Raw genomic sequence first — 16,377 nt, forward strand, 5'->3', positions numbered from 1 at the left:
ATACTTCTCTGAGCAAAAAAATTTTTGCTGAGTAGATTCTGAGCAAAAAATTTTTCTGATTATATAAAATCTTATTTTTTCCTATAAAAATTAAAATAATTTATTATAAAGTAGAGATTAAAATNTGACTGAATGCATATAATATACAGGGTGTTTCACATTATGTGTTACAAGTTCAATAATCCAAAAAATATACTTCTAATAAAAAAATTTGATAAGAATAAAAGTTTAATATTTCTGTGGGACCTTTTTAATGCCATAAAAATAAAGCCTTGTCCATTCTCCCTTTCTTGCCATTCTTTTGTCTGTTCATCCTGAAGATGGTATAAACTGGATCAAAAATATTAGAATTCCTTCAACATCACCCACTGTTAAAGGTGCATTGATTAGCATTGGTATCAAATTTGATCCTTTGTGTTTTGGCAAATCTTGTTGTTTTGAGATCCCTGACTGAACAAAAAAGAAAATTTTTATACATATGTTTGTGTGATGTGTGTTTTGGTATCTATTTTGTTTAATATCTCAGGATGGAACAAAGATTAATAAACGAAATCTGTATATAAGAGACATCTATGCCATTAAATTTTGATAGTTAAAGTTTGAGGGGATGAGAGATAGTCATGTATCATATAATGATGGGATGGTTAATTGGAATCAGAAAAATCAGGCATTTTCTAATACAGTAAAACCTTGCTTAACGAGCACTTCACATAATGAGTATTTCCCATAACGAGCAAAATAAATTGTAAAAATTTGACTCGCTTAACGAGCGATATTTTGCATAATGAATGACAAGGAGAGGGGAAATCCCGGATCATGTGCATGCTCCATCAGTCTGTATTTAACACTCATTCCGCTAGCATTTTAGTGTCACTTGTGATCACACATTTTTCCAAACTTGTGTTCACACATATTACATATAAACATCAACAATCATAGCCCGTTATATAATAAACACGCCATCTCGTACTAAATTTAATGACCAATTCCATATTAAATTTTAGAAATGTCAAATAAAAAATTAATTATTTGTTTCAGTCAAAGATTAAAAATGAAAATTTTTAAAATTACAATATTAACAATTAAGTATTAGTTTATTGTAAACTTTCATGTTGATAAAGCAGAGTATGCAACACCACATACATGCGGTAATGTCTGTCGTGCAGACTTTTCTTTCGTGTAGTCAGAGCTACGAGAGATTGCATTCGATCAGTACTAACTGTCACGATTTTAGGGGACATAGGGTGGCATCAGGTTGCCATCCAGCCAGCATTGAGCCTGTTTAACCAACAATCTGTATTTTGTATCTATATACATCAAAAGCAAAATGTTCCATTTCGGCACACAAATTGTTTTAATTTTCAATTGATTTGAATTTTAATTAATTTTATTTTTTATTTTGGTTTCAGTTTTGGAGTAAAGACTAGTTTTGGTTTCAATTATTATTTTATTATTTTTTATAATTTTTATTTATATAATTTTGCATTATTTCATTTTTTCATTATTAAGTCATTTTTATTAAGATGTTTATTCTTTAATTATATTGAAGATTATAAATGAAATGTTTCATGCTTATTTGGAAAATTGAAAATGATATCACAAATCTTGTATAACTTTTAGTTAAATAAATTTTTAAAAAATTACACATGTTCATAAGCCATGTTTTGTTCTATTTATTGTAATATATTCTATTTCCTTCTAAGTTTCCTAATTTCACTTTGAGATACATCTTGTTGCTAGATAAGGTGCTACAATTTAAACTGTTAAACTAGAGATCTATTTTTAATATTTACTAAAAATTGACATAATAACAAAAGTATCTTACTTGTCCAGGCCAAGAAGGATGAGTAGTTGATTCTGCAATACCTGTTCGACAAACTTGTCCATGATGAGGAAGTAATAAAACACCTTCCCCTTTACCTGGCTGAACTGATATTTTAACATAGGGATCAGGACTAAAGAACATTCCTTTCTTAAGATTTCTAGCATGAAGATCTTAAAAAATAAAAAAATATATGTTTTATAACAAATTCAAGAAACAATTTAATAATTATAAATTTTAAATAAAATAACATTCAGTCTAGTTTTCAAAGAGAAGCCTTTTTTTAATTGTTTAATTTGCCTAAACATTTTGGGGATTAATCATTTTATCTTCAGATTGTAAATTTAATGTAATTGTTTGTTATAAATAGGATTATTTACACACACTAATAAATTTGCATATATATTAAAAAATAATAATTTTCTTTTCTCATACAAATCAAAACAGATTTGAGGAACATTTATTTATTTCATTGATTTACTTATATGATACAATTTGTCCTATTTCTTTTATAATATAAAGTTTAATAAAAATGGATATGCAATGGAATAAATGAATCAGCACTATCTTCATACAATTATAAAAATAATTATATGCTAAATTACAGATTTATAGATTCTCTTTTCAGTTAATATACTTTATAGAACAAAATATTTTTATCAAGAGTTCAACAAATTTGAAATAATTAAATTATTAAAAAAAACTTTATTGACTCACTTGAAAGTGTAAATCTAACCATTTCTACTGGATACTGCTGTGAAGAANACCAATTTTCTGTAAACATTTGGGCTTGTACTTGGGAGAGAACTTGATAATGTACTTGCTGCCACCTCATTTGTCTGCTCATATTTATCTCTAGTTCCTACAAAATGTTTTGTCCATACAATTATAAAAATAATTATATGCTAAATTACAGATTTATAGATTCTCTTTTCAGTTAATATACTTTATAGAACAAAATATTTTTATCAAGAGTTCAACAAATTTGAAATAATTAAATTATTAAAAAAAACTTTATTGACTCACTTGAAAGTGTAAATCTAACCATTTCTACTGGATACTGCTGTGAAGAATAACCCAACAGAACTTCCTCATTAGTAAGACCATTCTGAAAAAGTGGAGTTTAAGAATCTTAATGAAGATCAACATTAATTTAAATATCGAAAAATTTAAAGCCAAATAATTGCTGAATTATATTTGGCTATATTATTACTACTATTATTAATTAAATTCTAAGTAATTTGGCTCTAGATTAATTAGGCATTAGGTCCATTATTTGCTAAATTTAATAATTATAATTAATATTTTAATAATGAATTAATTTATGAGATTTCACCTAATGCCTACTTCTAGTGCCAAATTACTTAGCATTTAATTAATAATAATAGTAGTATTATAGTCCAATATAATTCAGCAATCATTTGGCTTTAATATATAACAGGTTTGGATGTTTCTATTTGTATATAAAAAGATTTATAGTAAAAAAAAACTTTTACAAAAAAATATTATTATTAATGGCCAATTGCACCAAAACAGAAAAATTAGAGTGCCTACTATTTTTGAATATACCTGACTTCTGCATACTTTTTTCATTTTTCAACTGACCATTGTCCAATGTACATATATCAAGTTGTAAAAATGAAATTTAGACATTTCAATTTTTTCTAGAAATGACTGGAAAACAAAACATCTTAGAATGTTCAATGTCAGTATGTAAATAGAGTAACTAGGGAGTATTTCATCACATATTTCATTGAAAATAAATGCATCAGCAATGTCTGACAATAAGAAACTTTTAAAAGAATGCATTCACTTGCTGTTGCTGTATCACTTCTAAAGTAGCCATAATGCAACAAAGGCTCATGATTCATCTGCAAGGCAGGTGGCAAGGACACAGTAAACAGACAGACATTCTACAACTAGTTCAAGAAATTCAGGGATGAAGATTTTTTTCACTTCAAGATAAACCCTATCCAAGCAGCAATTCCACTATTGATGACATTCTCCTGCAACTAAAAAATAATAATTCATGGTTTCACATCTATTTCACACCCTGCAGAACTATATTGACAATATACAGTTCAATGAAATACTCATATGAGAAAAATACTTGAGGCTTTCTTCAAAGAAAAACCCAGTCATTTTCTGTGTTCACAGGATTGAAAGTTTGTCACAAAGTTTAATGGTGATTAGATACTGGTATAAGCTGGAACTACACAGTAACTAGACACACACAAAATACCTTACATACTTTTCCAGTAACTTAAAATTTAATATAAGTAATGTTTTTGGCTTGGTTAATAAGTTTTGGAATGATATTTAGAATTACCTTAAAATAATTTTAAATATTGTTCTAAAACAGAATCTCTGTTCAAAAACACAATGAAGGCTTATTAATCAAGCTAAAAACATTAGCTATATTAAAGTTTAAGTTGCTGGAAAAGTACAGTATGTAAGGTATTTTATGTATCTCTAGTTAATGATGATTACTTACAAGACTAAACTGTAATTGTGGTTGAGTTAATTGTCAATAAAGTTTTTTCAAAATGTCTAAATTCCACTTTTACAACTTGATGGAAAAGTAAAAAAATACAAAACTACCAACATCATGGAATTCATAAACAGAATTCATTTATTTCCAAATAAGTTATCACACCAAGCATCTTAACACATTTCCATGATTATTGAGTCTACTGTATCTTAAAACTTCTTTACTACTACTTGAAAGAGGAAAATATACTACAAAAGTCATGACAAATCCAGTATATTCTATACAGTCTTAATACCATGTTTACTAAGAGCAATCTTATCATAGAAATTCTTTTGTTTATTCTGAAATAAGTGGTCTGTCTTTTTTCTTATAATACATCTATCTTTCCTTCTGCTTTTCTCTGTTTCCTGTTTGATTATTTTTAAATGCTTTTATTTATTCTTCTTTTTATCATGTCTTCAAATCTTGCAACTCAATATTATCTACTTCTCTATGTATGTCTTGTCTCTTTAATCCAACATCAAGTTCGGTAGACTATCATTACAGCTTTCAGGTTAGACACTTCTTTTCTTGTTTCAACATATGCATTTTGGACTTATGCATATGTCAAAACAATAAAAGAAGTGTCTAACCTGAAAGCTGTAATGATAGTCTACCGAACTTAATGTCAGATTAAAGAGACAAGACATACATAGAACATAAACAAAAGTGATATTTATCACTTTTGTTTATGTTCTACTTTTGTTTATGTTCTATGTATCACTTTTGTTTATGTCTTTGTCTATGAACAGCTATCCAAAAGTGATATTTATCTACTTCTAATTAAGACAGAAGGATGAAACTGCACATATACATAAGTCTGATTACAATGCATTTTAATGATGTTTTAGAAGGTGATCCATCCTACCATCGCAATTCCAAAATATAATCAAATATAAATTTAATCATGTGTGTGTGTATAAATGCATTGTAGTGATCAAATCTCAAAAAACACTAAAAAAAATCTCTTTAAATGTATTAAAATTATTCTTTTCAGAGCTTCCTTCCAGCATTTTGCATTTTTCATTTCACACTGATAAAATTAAGGACTTTGAAATGGAATATGAGGCAATCCCATCTTTGACTTTCACAGTGTCATATACTTGTCTGATTGCTAGTAACAACTCTTCTTTCATATTTTCTATTAGACATTCTGAGTTGATAGAAAATCCCTGTTCCATAAGATGGGAATTTTTCCATTTTTTCAATGTTTATTTGTGTCATTTGGAGCATTGTCTATGAGTATTTGGTTTCCACAAAGACTCCAGCCAGAGCCAGACAAGATCCTTCAGGAAAATTTCTGCAGATCAAAAATTTTTCAATAGTCTCCACTCTTTCAGAGGCACTCTTCTTCTGTAGGAGTGGAGACTACGTTGAATTAGGAGACTTCTAATATCTTCACATACTACCAGTTGCCCCATGTTAGTACCGAATACACCCAGTTCTTACGACTAGTATAAACATTTTTAGATTTCAGCTTAAATCTCATTACCTGAGAACACTTGAGCTGTTAAGTAGAAGAGATGAAAGAATTTTTAAGTTCTATTGTCATCAGAGATAAAAACTGGGTTCCTTAATTTCCAACCTGAAACCAAGAAGAAATCCACGACATTGAAGCATCCAGTATACCTTGTCAACAAGAAATTAAAGATGTCAGTAAATACTGAAAAACTTTGGTGACTATCTATTGGGATCTTCGTCTGAATATGGTGTTCTCACCAAAAAGAATAACATTAAATGCCAATTTTTACCAGAAAGGACTTGTTTGAAGAAGGTCATTTGTCACAAGAGGTTATATCTTGTCTCATATTATGCTTCTCCACAATAATTGTCTGAACATTGCCAAAAATATAGCTGCAATTCTGCAGAAGTTAAAGTGAAGGGTTTTAGCCCATCCTCCCTACAGCCTTTAGTTGTTGGAAAAGATGAAAGTCTGAAAGGGCTAAAGACCCTTTCAGACTTTCATCTCTTCCAACAACTAAAGAAGTATCTCCAAAATAAATTCTCAGGTAATGAGATTTAAGTTGAAATCTAAAAATGTTTATACTAGTCATAAGAACTGGGTTTATTCTGCACCGGCATGGGGCAACTGATAGTACACTAAGATATTAGAAGTCTTCTTATTCAACATAGTCTCTACTTTTACAGAAGAAGAATGCCTCTGAAAGAGTGGAGACTGTTGAAAAATAGAGGTTAACCAACCATTTCAAAACTGCCATATAATTTAATTGTACAACTTCATGTCAATAATAAATATTGAAAAATTTAATTTTTGATATATCCATTTATGTAACTATATATAAAGAAAAAATGAAGTTTAATTTAATTTGCTAATACTCATGAAGTTGATGGTATTAAATTTTAAAAACATAAATGAATAATAAATATGTAATATGTTAGTATGCTTAATTTAGAATGACTTTTTTATATTTATAAACCAAGGAAGTTTTCTATAATTAGTAAATCTGATAATTCTCTAAATTAGTAATCTGATAATTTTGGTATCAATGAGACACTTTTCTCTGGCACTACTGACAACACTGGATATGACACAAACTGCTTTCTCAGCTCCCATTCTATGAAGGTTAAACTAAACTCAAAAGCAAAACTACTACACCACTATATTATTCTTTAAACAAGATTTCTTTTCAGAAATGACAGATATAGTCTGCCCAATTCACTGACTGTTTATTGAACTGCCACCAAGCTTCATATATCATACTAGAAATTCCCCCATCAAGCATGATAGAATACTTTTTATGAAAAAGTAGAGATTGAAGAATTGAGAAGAGTAGATATTTCAAGAAAATTTGCTAATATTTATACAGATTAAGTAGTTTATACTATCTGCTGTAACATAGAATTGTTTGTTTGTTTGAATTGTTATATACAGTAATGCAACATTTGAGCAATCCGCCTAATGGGGATGACTTCTGAGATGTCTTTAAGGGTAACTGGCCCCTATTTAGGCACTAAAGATTTGGAAAAACCCTGGAAAACTCCACATGGCCAGCCCGTCCCAGAGAGGTGTGGCCCACAGCCAAACTATCAGTGTTTAGAGAATGAAACTGTTTGACCACTGGTGGGCCTGAAACATAAAGAGCAACAAAACAAAATTTCACCTGGAGTAGACAAAAATAATAGGAGTAATACAGAATTCACTTATGCACATACAAACAGATGATGGTCTCTTTATATTGTAAGAAATATTAAAATCTTTATAAAATTTTTTATACATTCTGACTAAACACTATTGTCTTCTAAAACATTTCCTTGCTGTCTTCCTTTAGTAACAGGCAACTTAATATTGTTTCGGTTCCTTGAATGGGATAAAGCAACATAGAATTGACCAATTTAACTATTACCCTTTCCCCTAGGCTTTTTTTTTTTTTTTTGACAAAATAGTGAGTTTTTTTTAATTCCACATTGGTAAAACAAAAATGAATTGTATATACCAGTACGTCAATTAGATGAGCGATAACAGTTTCTAAATAATGAGCTCATCAGTCACTTCCAATTGGATAATAAAATGTCACTTGGTCACTATGAAAATATTTTTTTAAAGAAGTGACTCGAAATGGCTATTATTTTTAAAGTTTAAATTTAATGAAGTTTAAAATATACCATTTGTCAAAATATGTAAAAATGCAACTTAAGGGAAATTCCCTTGTTGAGCATGAATGTCACGTGGTCACTGACTGACATTATTGCAACAATAGTGCCATCACTGATCCAAATCAATAAAACATTTATTCTATAGCTAATAATTCTGCAAATAAGTAGCCTATACTTTCCATCAGAACATAAAATGAATATAACCAAAATTTCATCTGGATTGGACAAAGATTGCAGGAGTTATAAAGAATTCACACGTACAAATACACATAGACAACGGCTATTATATTAGTAATCATGCACATGTCATCATGAAAATATGCTCATATTGCAATTATTCACAATGCCTATGAAAAATACTTGACAAATTTTTAATACCTTAAAATAACCTGACTTTCACATAATTTTAATAAACAATTTTTAAAACACCTGACATTTACCTGGCCCTTCCTGACTTACTTGAACTGGTAGAATCCCTGAAAATCTGCCAATCTGTTAGATTTTGAATTAAGTTCAATTGTAGATTAACAAGTTTCATTGCACCATTGTTTTAGCAGAGAGAATCAAACTACTTAAACTTAATGATATAATCATGTAACAGACACATGAATTATTGTATTAAAAAAAATGACTGGCTCTTCCTGATAAATATTGTCTGCATTATTATTGTACACAAAATTTAACAGGACTATTCCTTGAGTGTTGAATAAAAGATTGTGTTATTAATTAAACACTTGGCTTTTTTCCATCTTTATTCAGTAAAACTGAATAAATATAGAAAAAAGCCAAGTGTTTACTTAATAACACAATCTTGTGTTCAACACAATAAATAGTAAAACACAGTTTCAGAAAACAAGTCAACAGGACTATTCTTATTCATAGATAGCTTTAAGAAAAGAGTGCCAAATTTTACAAAGCAATATTTTACAATTATTAGATAAATATAATGATGTAATAGGAAATTTTAGGAAGACTGACTGACTCATTACATGTGATCAAACTGATTTTTATTTTTAATTGACCAAATCAGACATTATGTCCAGGATAAATAATCTTTTCAATGTCTTTGAGTAAATCTATTTCTTCTATACAGTCTCTTTCACATTCTACAACTGCTACACTTAAACTAAATGATCACCATAATTAATTAGACTAATTTTTGCTAATATTAATAATTAGAAATTAAGTAATTTAGCATTTGAGGTAGCCATTAGNTTTTCAATGTCTTTGAGTAAATCTATTTCTTCTATACAGTCTCTTTCACATTCTACAACTGCTACACTTAAACTAAATGATCACCATAATTAATTAGACTAATTTTTGCTAATATTAATAATTAGAAATTAAGTAATTTAGCATTTGAGGTAGCCATTAGGTGCCATCTCTTATCTAAATTAATAATTATAATAATTTAATATTTATTAAATAATTTAGAATTACAATTAATTATGGTAATTGTTTGGTTTAATATTAATACATTGGGCTTTGGGATGTTTATGTGTGCTATGTTTAACCTGAATGTTAACAAATTTACCCTTCCAACTTTTACAATAAACTTATCCCTCCATATTATCTGCTGGTTTAGATAAACTTTGTTGGTTCAATGAATATAAAACTCAAGGGTTAGTAAATATATGAATTAAATGTGTTGGTGCAAATAGCTGTAAGATTTTTATCTTTCTACTTTTAAGCAACACTGTATACAAGTATATTTTATAACAGTTGTAAAAGTTATGTAAAATTTTGATTCTAATGAGTAAATTTTGAAAATAAATAAATTTAATAACTTTCCTAAAGTAATATTTTAAACAATAACAATAAATAATAATAATTATTGTTATTACAGTATTTTATTAGAGATAAACTACCAGAAAAAACAGATCAATGTTGAGTATGTGTTATAAAAGCAATTATTGATTGTTATATATCAGGGGTGGCCAACCTGCGGCTCGCGAGCCACTTGCGGCTCTTTAAAGGATTATTTGTGGCTCTTGATAGATGTACCCGAGTTCCCTTTTCATTTTTGTGTTATTATATTTTTAAAAAATTATTATCGTTCCGTATGTGTTTCAAAATGTCTTTTAAATTACTAACAACAAATATGAAAGACTAAGTGCAACGTTGTAACAAATTTCATTTCCGTCCAAGTTAAGAATGATATGACTCATCGAAAACTGCGCGAACGAACATAAACAGTGGCGTAATCGTCCGTTATCGACCGACTCCAGACCGATTTTGAATTTGTAAACTGTTATTGCAACGGACAGTTGACATTGTGCTCCGGAGGAAACAATTTGTATCACTCTTGCTATGAATATAATTTGTAATCTGGAATTTTTTGCATACCTTTTAATACGTATTTAATTGTGGCTCGCGAAAAATTTCAAATTTTGAAAAATGGCTCGGACTATCAAGGAGCTTGGCCACCCTGGTTATATATCCTAGCTCAAAAAAATTTTTAATTTCCTTACATAATAGAATTCACTTGTTATCACTTTGTTACCAAATGACAACGTTAAGGGTAAATAAATAAGATTACAATTTACAGAAATTCTAGTCTTATTGATTTTGACATTAAAAAGACAAAACAATTAAAAAATGTATAACTTGAAGCAATTTGCCTGTTGGGTTTTTAAGTACCATCTTTAACAACAGCTGATAAATAATTGAAGAAATAATAATAGTTATCAAAAAAAAAACTAATATACAATCATTTTTGTTATCCAAATCTGCAAATGAGCTGTTTTGACAATTAAATTTGATAATTTAGAGTAAATTAAAGTTGTAATTTAAAGTAATTGCACACTAGCAGCCAAGCTATAGCAGCCAGTGAGAATCTGGGCCTCTTTTTTTTTTCTTCTTCTTACTTTCATTGTTATATTGTGATAAAAAAAAAGTTAATAAAAATACCTTTATCCTAATGAAGGTCATTGAAAATTTTCAAACAAGTAGTAATTTTTTCTATAAACTGGCAATATCAGTGCATTCAAGTTTTGTTTGTTTTTCATGTACTGTTCATATTCAAACTTATTCTTCAAAATAATTTTTCTTTTGAAGAACTGGATGAAAAGCATCTTGTTTATGGTAAAGCAAATTGTAATGGATGAGGAGCTTGTACAAAGAAATTGTTGTCAACCTCATTTATTTCTATTCATTGATGCTTTCAAGAAAATGGTAACTTAATAAATTATGGTGGTGCTGGTCATTCAAGATTAGCACGTACAGTTGTGTTGGAGGAGATCTTTGTAGACCAAGAACATTCCACAAGTGTTTGTGCAATTGCACAGCACATGGGAACTTCCAAGTCAATAGTATGGCATGAACAGCTCCTTCTTCCTTACAGTGTCCAAAGAGTACATGCTATGAAAACTGCCACCCTAGAATCAATTTCTGCCAAAGGTTTTTGGGTCACAATTTTATCCAAGCTAACCTTGTGAGATCTGTGTTCTCAGATAAGGCATGCTTTACTCAAGATGGGTTTTTTCAATTCTCAAAACAGCTACATCTGAGATGATGAGCTGTTGATGTCTCCTAAAGGTTTAGGACCTTTAGGAGACACCAACAGCTCATCATCTCAGATGTAACTGTTTAGAGAATTGGTGTCTCCTAAAGGTTTAGGACCTTTAGGAGACACCAATTTTCTGTAAACATTTGGGCTTGTACTTGGGAGAGAACTTGATAATGTACTTGCTGCCACCTCATTTGTCTGCTCATATTTATCTCTAGTTCCTACAAAATGTTTTGTCCAAATTTTTAGAAAATGTCCTTTTGGATATTAGAAAGGACATGTGGTTCTAACCTGATGGGACAGCCGCACATTTCAGTTTGAATATGTTCTAGTATCTGAATCATCATTTTTCAAACAGGTAGATTGGAAGAAGAGATTCTGTAGCTTGGTCTGCACAATCTCCTAATCTTAATCCCTTTAACTTCTTTCTTTTGGATTTTGTAAAATCTCTGGTATACAAGCCTCTTATACTTCAAGAGGAAGATCTTCTGGCAAGAGTCTTGCTACTTGAACACATGTATAAGCTATTGCAGGAATATTCTATAGGGTCCATGAATCCATGAACCAAAGATGCAATCTCTGTATTAAAGTACTGTACATGATCACTATTTTGAGCAGGTGCTGTAAATTCAGGTAATTTGCTCTATTGCCAAAATGGCTCATTTGCAGACTTGGGTTTATTAACAAAAAGTGATTGTTTTGGTGTCCTCTGTAACTCCCTCCTGAAGTTCATCAGTATGTTTATGAAATACTCATATATATGCATGCATACATACATACAATGTGTTGTGTGTGTGTGTCTGTGTGTGTTGGTGTGAATATATATATATACTGTATGTACAGTAGAACCTCCATTATCCGGATTTTCGATTATCCGGATTGTTCAAAATAAACAAAAATTTTACGAATTTGCTGATTTGCACTTGGCGAATTACAACACTGTTTATGTACGTGATGGAATGCATAACTTTTTTTGTTTCAACAACGTCTCACCCAGCACAGTGGTCGTAAACTCTTAAATATATTTTACGTAGTAATAAAAATATAACTTGACATACGTATTTATAAATAATTTATATTCAAATTACATCATTTCTATGACCAAGGGCGGCGTAAGGCATGGACGACGTGGGCCACCGCCTATGCCTCGCGGTCCGAAGGGCCTCGCGCCTCGAAGGTTTATGCATTACTTAAAAGCCGCGAACGCGACGAAAAAATTTTACTCGTCATAAAACGATAAATAGTTTGTCAAATTTTTATTCATAAAAATGCAGTTTCAACTGCTTTTTATTTTATAAAATCCGTCTTCTTGCGCCACCAGAGGGCCTTTTAAACAATAGGTAGTCTGTTAGCGTTGGTCAGTAGTAGTCCAAATTTAATACGAACGTTTGTTTCTTGAAAATTTGATCACGATTTAAATACAGTATTTACTTTTAATATTACCGATATGTCATCGAAAAGAAGACGTGTTGTATTATCATTAAAAGACAAATTATTTGTTTCAATTATCTGGATTTTTCCTTATCCGGACTACCTTCATTCCCAATTAGTCCGGATAATCGAGGTTCTACTGTATATATTTGTATTATGTATAATCTTCTAGCACATCCATAAAATTTTTTTGCCATTTAATAATTTAAAAACGTTATTTCAAATCTTTAAAATACCTGTGATGAAGCAGCATCATTCAATCTCTTCACAGTTACAACAGGACTGACTGCTCTTAATATTCCAGTGCTGCCATGATAATATCGAAAACATACATTGGTCACATCTATATAATAGTAAAAAACATAAAAGTTGAAAATAATATAGCAGAAATTAGAATAAAGGTTATTTAAAACTAAATATTAAGACAATAATAATAACATTTAATACTACTACATTAAATGAGAAAGTATTTAATTTAAAAAAATAATATAATTTTTACTGGATATTTTTTTTTAGCATTTGATGTACTGAGAAAATTATAACTGAAACACAGTGATGCCTCATACTTTGAATTTAATTCATTCCAGAGGCCATTTGAACTTTGAATTATTCAAAGTCTGAGTCAATTTTCCTCATTAGAAATAATGGAAAATGAATTAATTCACTTCCAGACCCTAAACAAGACTCATCTTGATCAGATAAAAATTTAACTTTTATTTGATAAGAATCTGGCATAAAAAATTAATTATTTCTTTCAGACTCATCTTGATAAACTTAAACAGCAAATACACATAACTTAAGGCAAAAATAACAATTAAATACCCTAAATAATAAATTAAAACATAAAAGTAATAAATAAAATATGTAAATACCGTACAATAAAATGAATATTGCATTTATTGGTCATACACTGTTGACATTGGAATCTTAAACATAGCTGCCAGATCCACCACTTAAGCTTTTTACTTCACATTTTATTAGAATAAAATCAAATTAAATTGTCTTCAGATAAAAAGCATATCAGGCATATTATGTTTTATGAATTTCAGAAAGGCTACAATGATATACAAACAGTAAAAAACTTTGTAATGTGTGTGTGGGAAAGATGCTCCTAAACTTTAGATATATCAAATGTGGTTTAAAAACTTCCATTCAGGAAATTTTAAACTAAAGGATACAAAATGTACAGGGTATCAACAAAGAAAACTTGAAGAAGGAAATTGTTAAAATGCTAATATATAACCAAACACACCAAAAGTAAGGTCAAAAAAGGTCTGAAAACACATGAGAGAGAGAGAGAAAAAAGAGAGAGAGAGAGAGAGAGAGATAGATGGCTTGCATGCACTACAGCTGCCATTTATGCAGAAAGTGAGGTTTTTCACTGAACATGAAGTCCAAACTTAAAACATTTTAAAAAAAAAACAACATTGAATATCAGTTGAATAAGATACTTTTAAAATTATGAGAAAAATGGAGAATGATAATACTAGTTGATGTTTGGCACCATCTTGTTGAAATCATTGTGCTTTAAGTCAGAAACAAGAGTCAATAGAAACAGGACAGATTTCTTCCACATACACTTTGAACAAAGTTCTCAACAATTACAAAACTTTAAATTTGCATTACAAATATAAATTCTGTGTAATCTAAACTTCAAAGTTTTTTAAAACATGATAGTCTAAATTGAATTTTATATTCTTTTATGGTTATAATACCATAAAATGTTAATGCTTTTAATGTTATGCAATATCTACATATCTAGAAGAGTCAATAATCAGTTGTATCTGAAATACTATGAGAAGCTAGAAAAAAAGTTTTGTAGGAAATTCTGTGTGAATAAAACAAAGTATATATGACACTGCTTAAATTCAATATTATACCTTTTTTCACAAAATTATGAGAAAAACTAGAAAATTTTGATAAATATGTTGTTAAACATTTACTCAATTTTTTATTTGCAATATATTACAATTTAAATTTTTTATAACAAAATATAATAGCCAAACATATATCTATAACTAGATTAATGTATTAATTTGATCTGTTGGTTAAATTCCCTAGCTCAATTAAAAGTTAGTTCAATTCTAGCCTGAAAATAATCTAGCTTTAGATATATTTTTGGATAGCAAATAAATTTCAGTTTATTTTATATACAAATATGATTTCTGTATATTTTGTTTTAAAATCATATCAAGCTTACCTTCTGTAAAAAGAGTTTCAGTTTCTATTATCCATGTCACCTGACCTTTCTGTGTATTTGATGATCGTTTGTTTTTATATTCTAAGAAGTGAGAAGGATCAGTTTCATCTGAAAAAACATTTATTTATTTATTTATTTATTTATAATTTCTGATTTTCATAGAATTACTTATTGTATAAAAAAAAAAAAACAGCATTAGTCTTATTTTTTAACAACATATTATTTTACAAAGGATAAAAATAATAATTAAAAATTTTTATGATGTATTTAATCGAAAATAAAAGAGCATTCACATAGTCCATGATACCAAAAATTTAACTTGAAAACTTAAATACTTAACTGAAAGCACTTTCACTCATATACAGATTGAACTTCTTCAGTTGGAGATGTTCTAAGAAGGTAACAAATTCAAAATTTGAATGATTAGTTCACTCAGCTGATCAGAATGACCAGTTCAGCTAATTCAAATGTTTATGATGTAAATACAATAAATAGAAAGACATGTTGCTACTCTGAAGAAATAATAATATAACTCGCTATGTTTAAAGTCTTGAGCATGGAAATATTGCATGCTTTGGATATTTCCTAAAATTTGTTGATTTTATGGCAAAAATAAAAGTTTTGTTTCATTATAAAGTGAAACTTTTATTTTTGCCACAAAATCAGCAAATTTTATTTTTAGCAGAGGCATTGTATATGAAAACATTCAAAGTGTGCAATATTTGTGCAAAATATGTGCATATTTCCACACTTAAGATTTTGAACACACAAAATCATGACCTCTGCAGATATATTGTAGTTGTCGTGAACATTTGAACCAGCTGAAATGACCATTCAAATTTTGAATTTGTTTCTTTTTTAGAACAACTCCAACTGAAAACACTTAATTTGTATATGAGCAAAAGTGCTTTATGAGGTTAAGTACTTAATTTTTTAAGTTAAATATTTCATATCACGAACTATGAGAACTCTTTTTTATTTTATATTGATTCTTTATGAGTTAATTTAGTATTTATGAAGAACAGTAGATCCCCCTATAAGACAGTAGATACGTTCGGTTCTTTATGAATCAATTTTGTAGGAATCATAGTTTACGGACTACGGCTGTTTGAAAGGTTTTCTTTCATAAAATTAATCGATTCTAGACTAATTCGACTCAACATTTCCAAAATACGTATATTTTTTTGAAAATAATCCGTATAAACTACGTTATAAACAAAAAATTGTAGGATTGCTTACCGAGTGTGTACCGTTCGACTACGCCCGTTGCT

The 16,377-nt window shown here is 29.1% G+C and overlaps 1 protein-coding gene across 2 annotated transcripts in view; it reads right to left on the minus strand.

Moving 5' to 3' along the window:
• Window positions 1-1,771: 1,771 nt before the first annotated feature.
• The window catches only part of LOC111616582 (E3 ubiquitin-protein ligase HECW2-like), a 25,086-nt gene continuing 10,480 nt past the window's right edge, over window positions 1,772-16,377 (minus strand). The window contains exons 2-5 of one of the 2 annotated variants that reach the window (XM_023357978.1): window positions 15,107-15,214; window positions 13,143-13,249; window positions 2,849-2,930; window positions 1,772-1,995 (exon numbers count right to left, since the gene is read on the minus strand). In XM_023357978.1, the coding sequence (XP_023213746.1) occupies window positions 1,793-1,995; window positions 2,849-2,930; window positions 13,143-13,249; window positions 15,107-15,214 (500 nt within the window). In that variant the 3' untranslated portion in view covers window positions 1,772-1,792. The remainder of the gene's footprint in view (window positions 1,996-2,848; window positions 2,931-13,142; window positions 13,250-15,106; window positions 15,215-16,377) is intronic. The other variant, XM_023357979.1, reaches the window with a different exon arrangement.

Source organism: Centruroides sculpturatus, unplaced genomic scaffold (genome assembly GCF_000671375.1).
Source record: "Centruroides sculpturatus isolate CEXI.00-Female unplaced genomic scaffold, Cexi_2.0 scaffold2101, whole genome shotgun sequence".
Lineage (NCBI taxonomy): Eukaryota > Metazoa > Arthropoda > Arachnida > Scorpiones > Buthidae > Centruroides > Centruroides sculpturatus.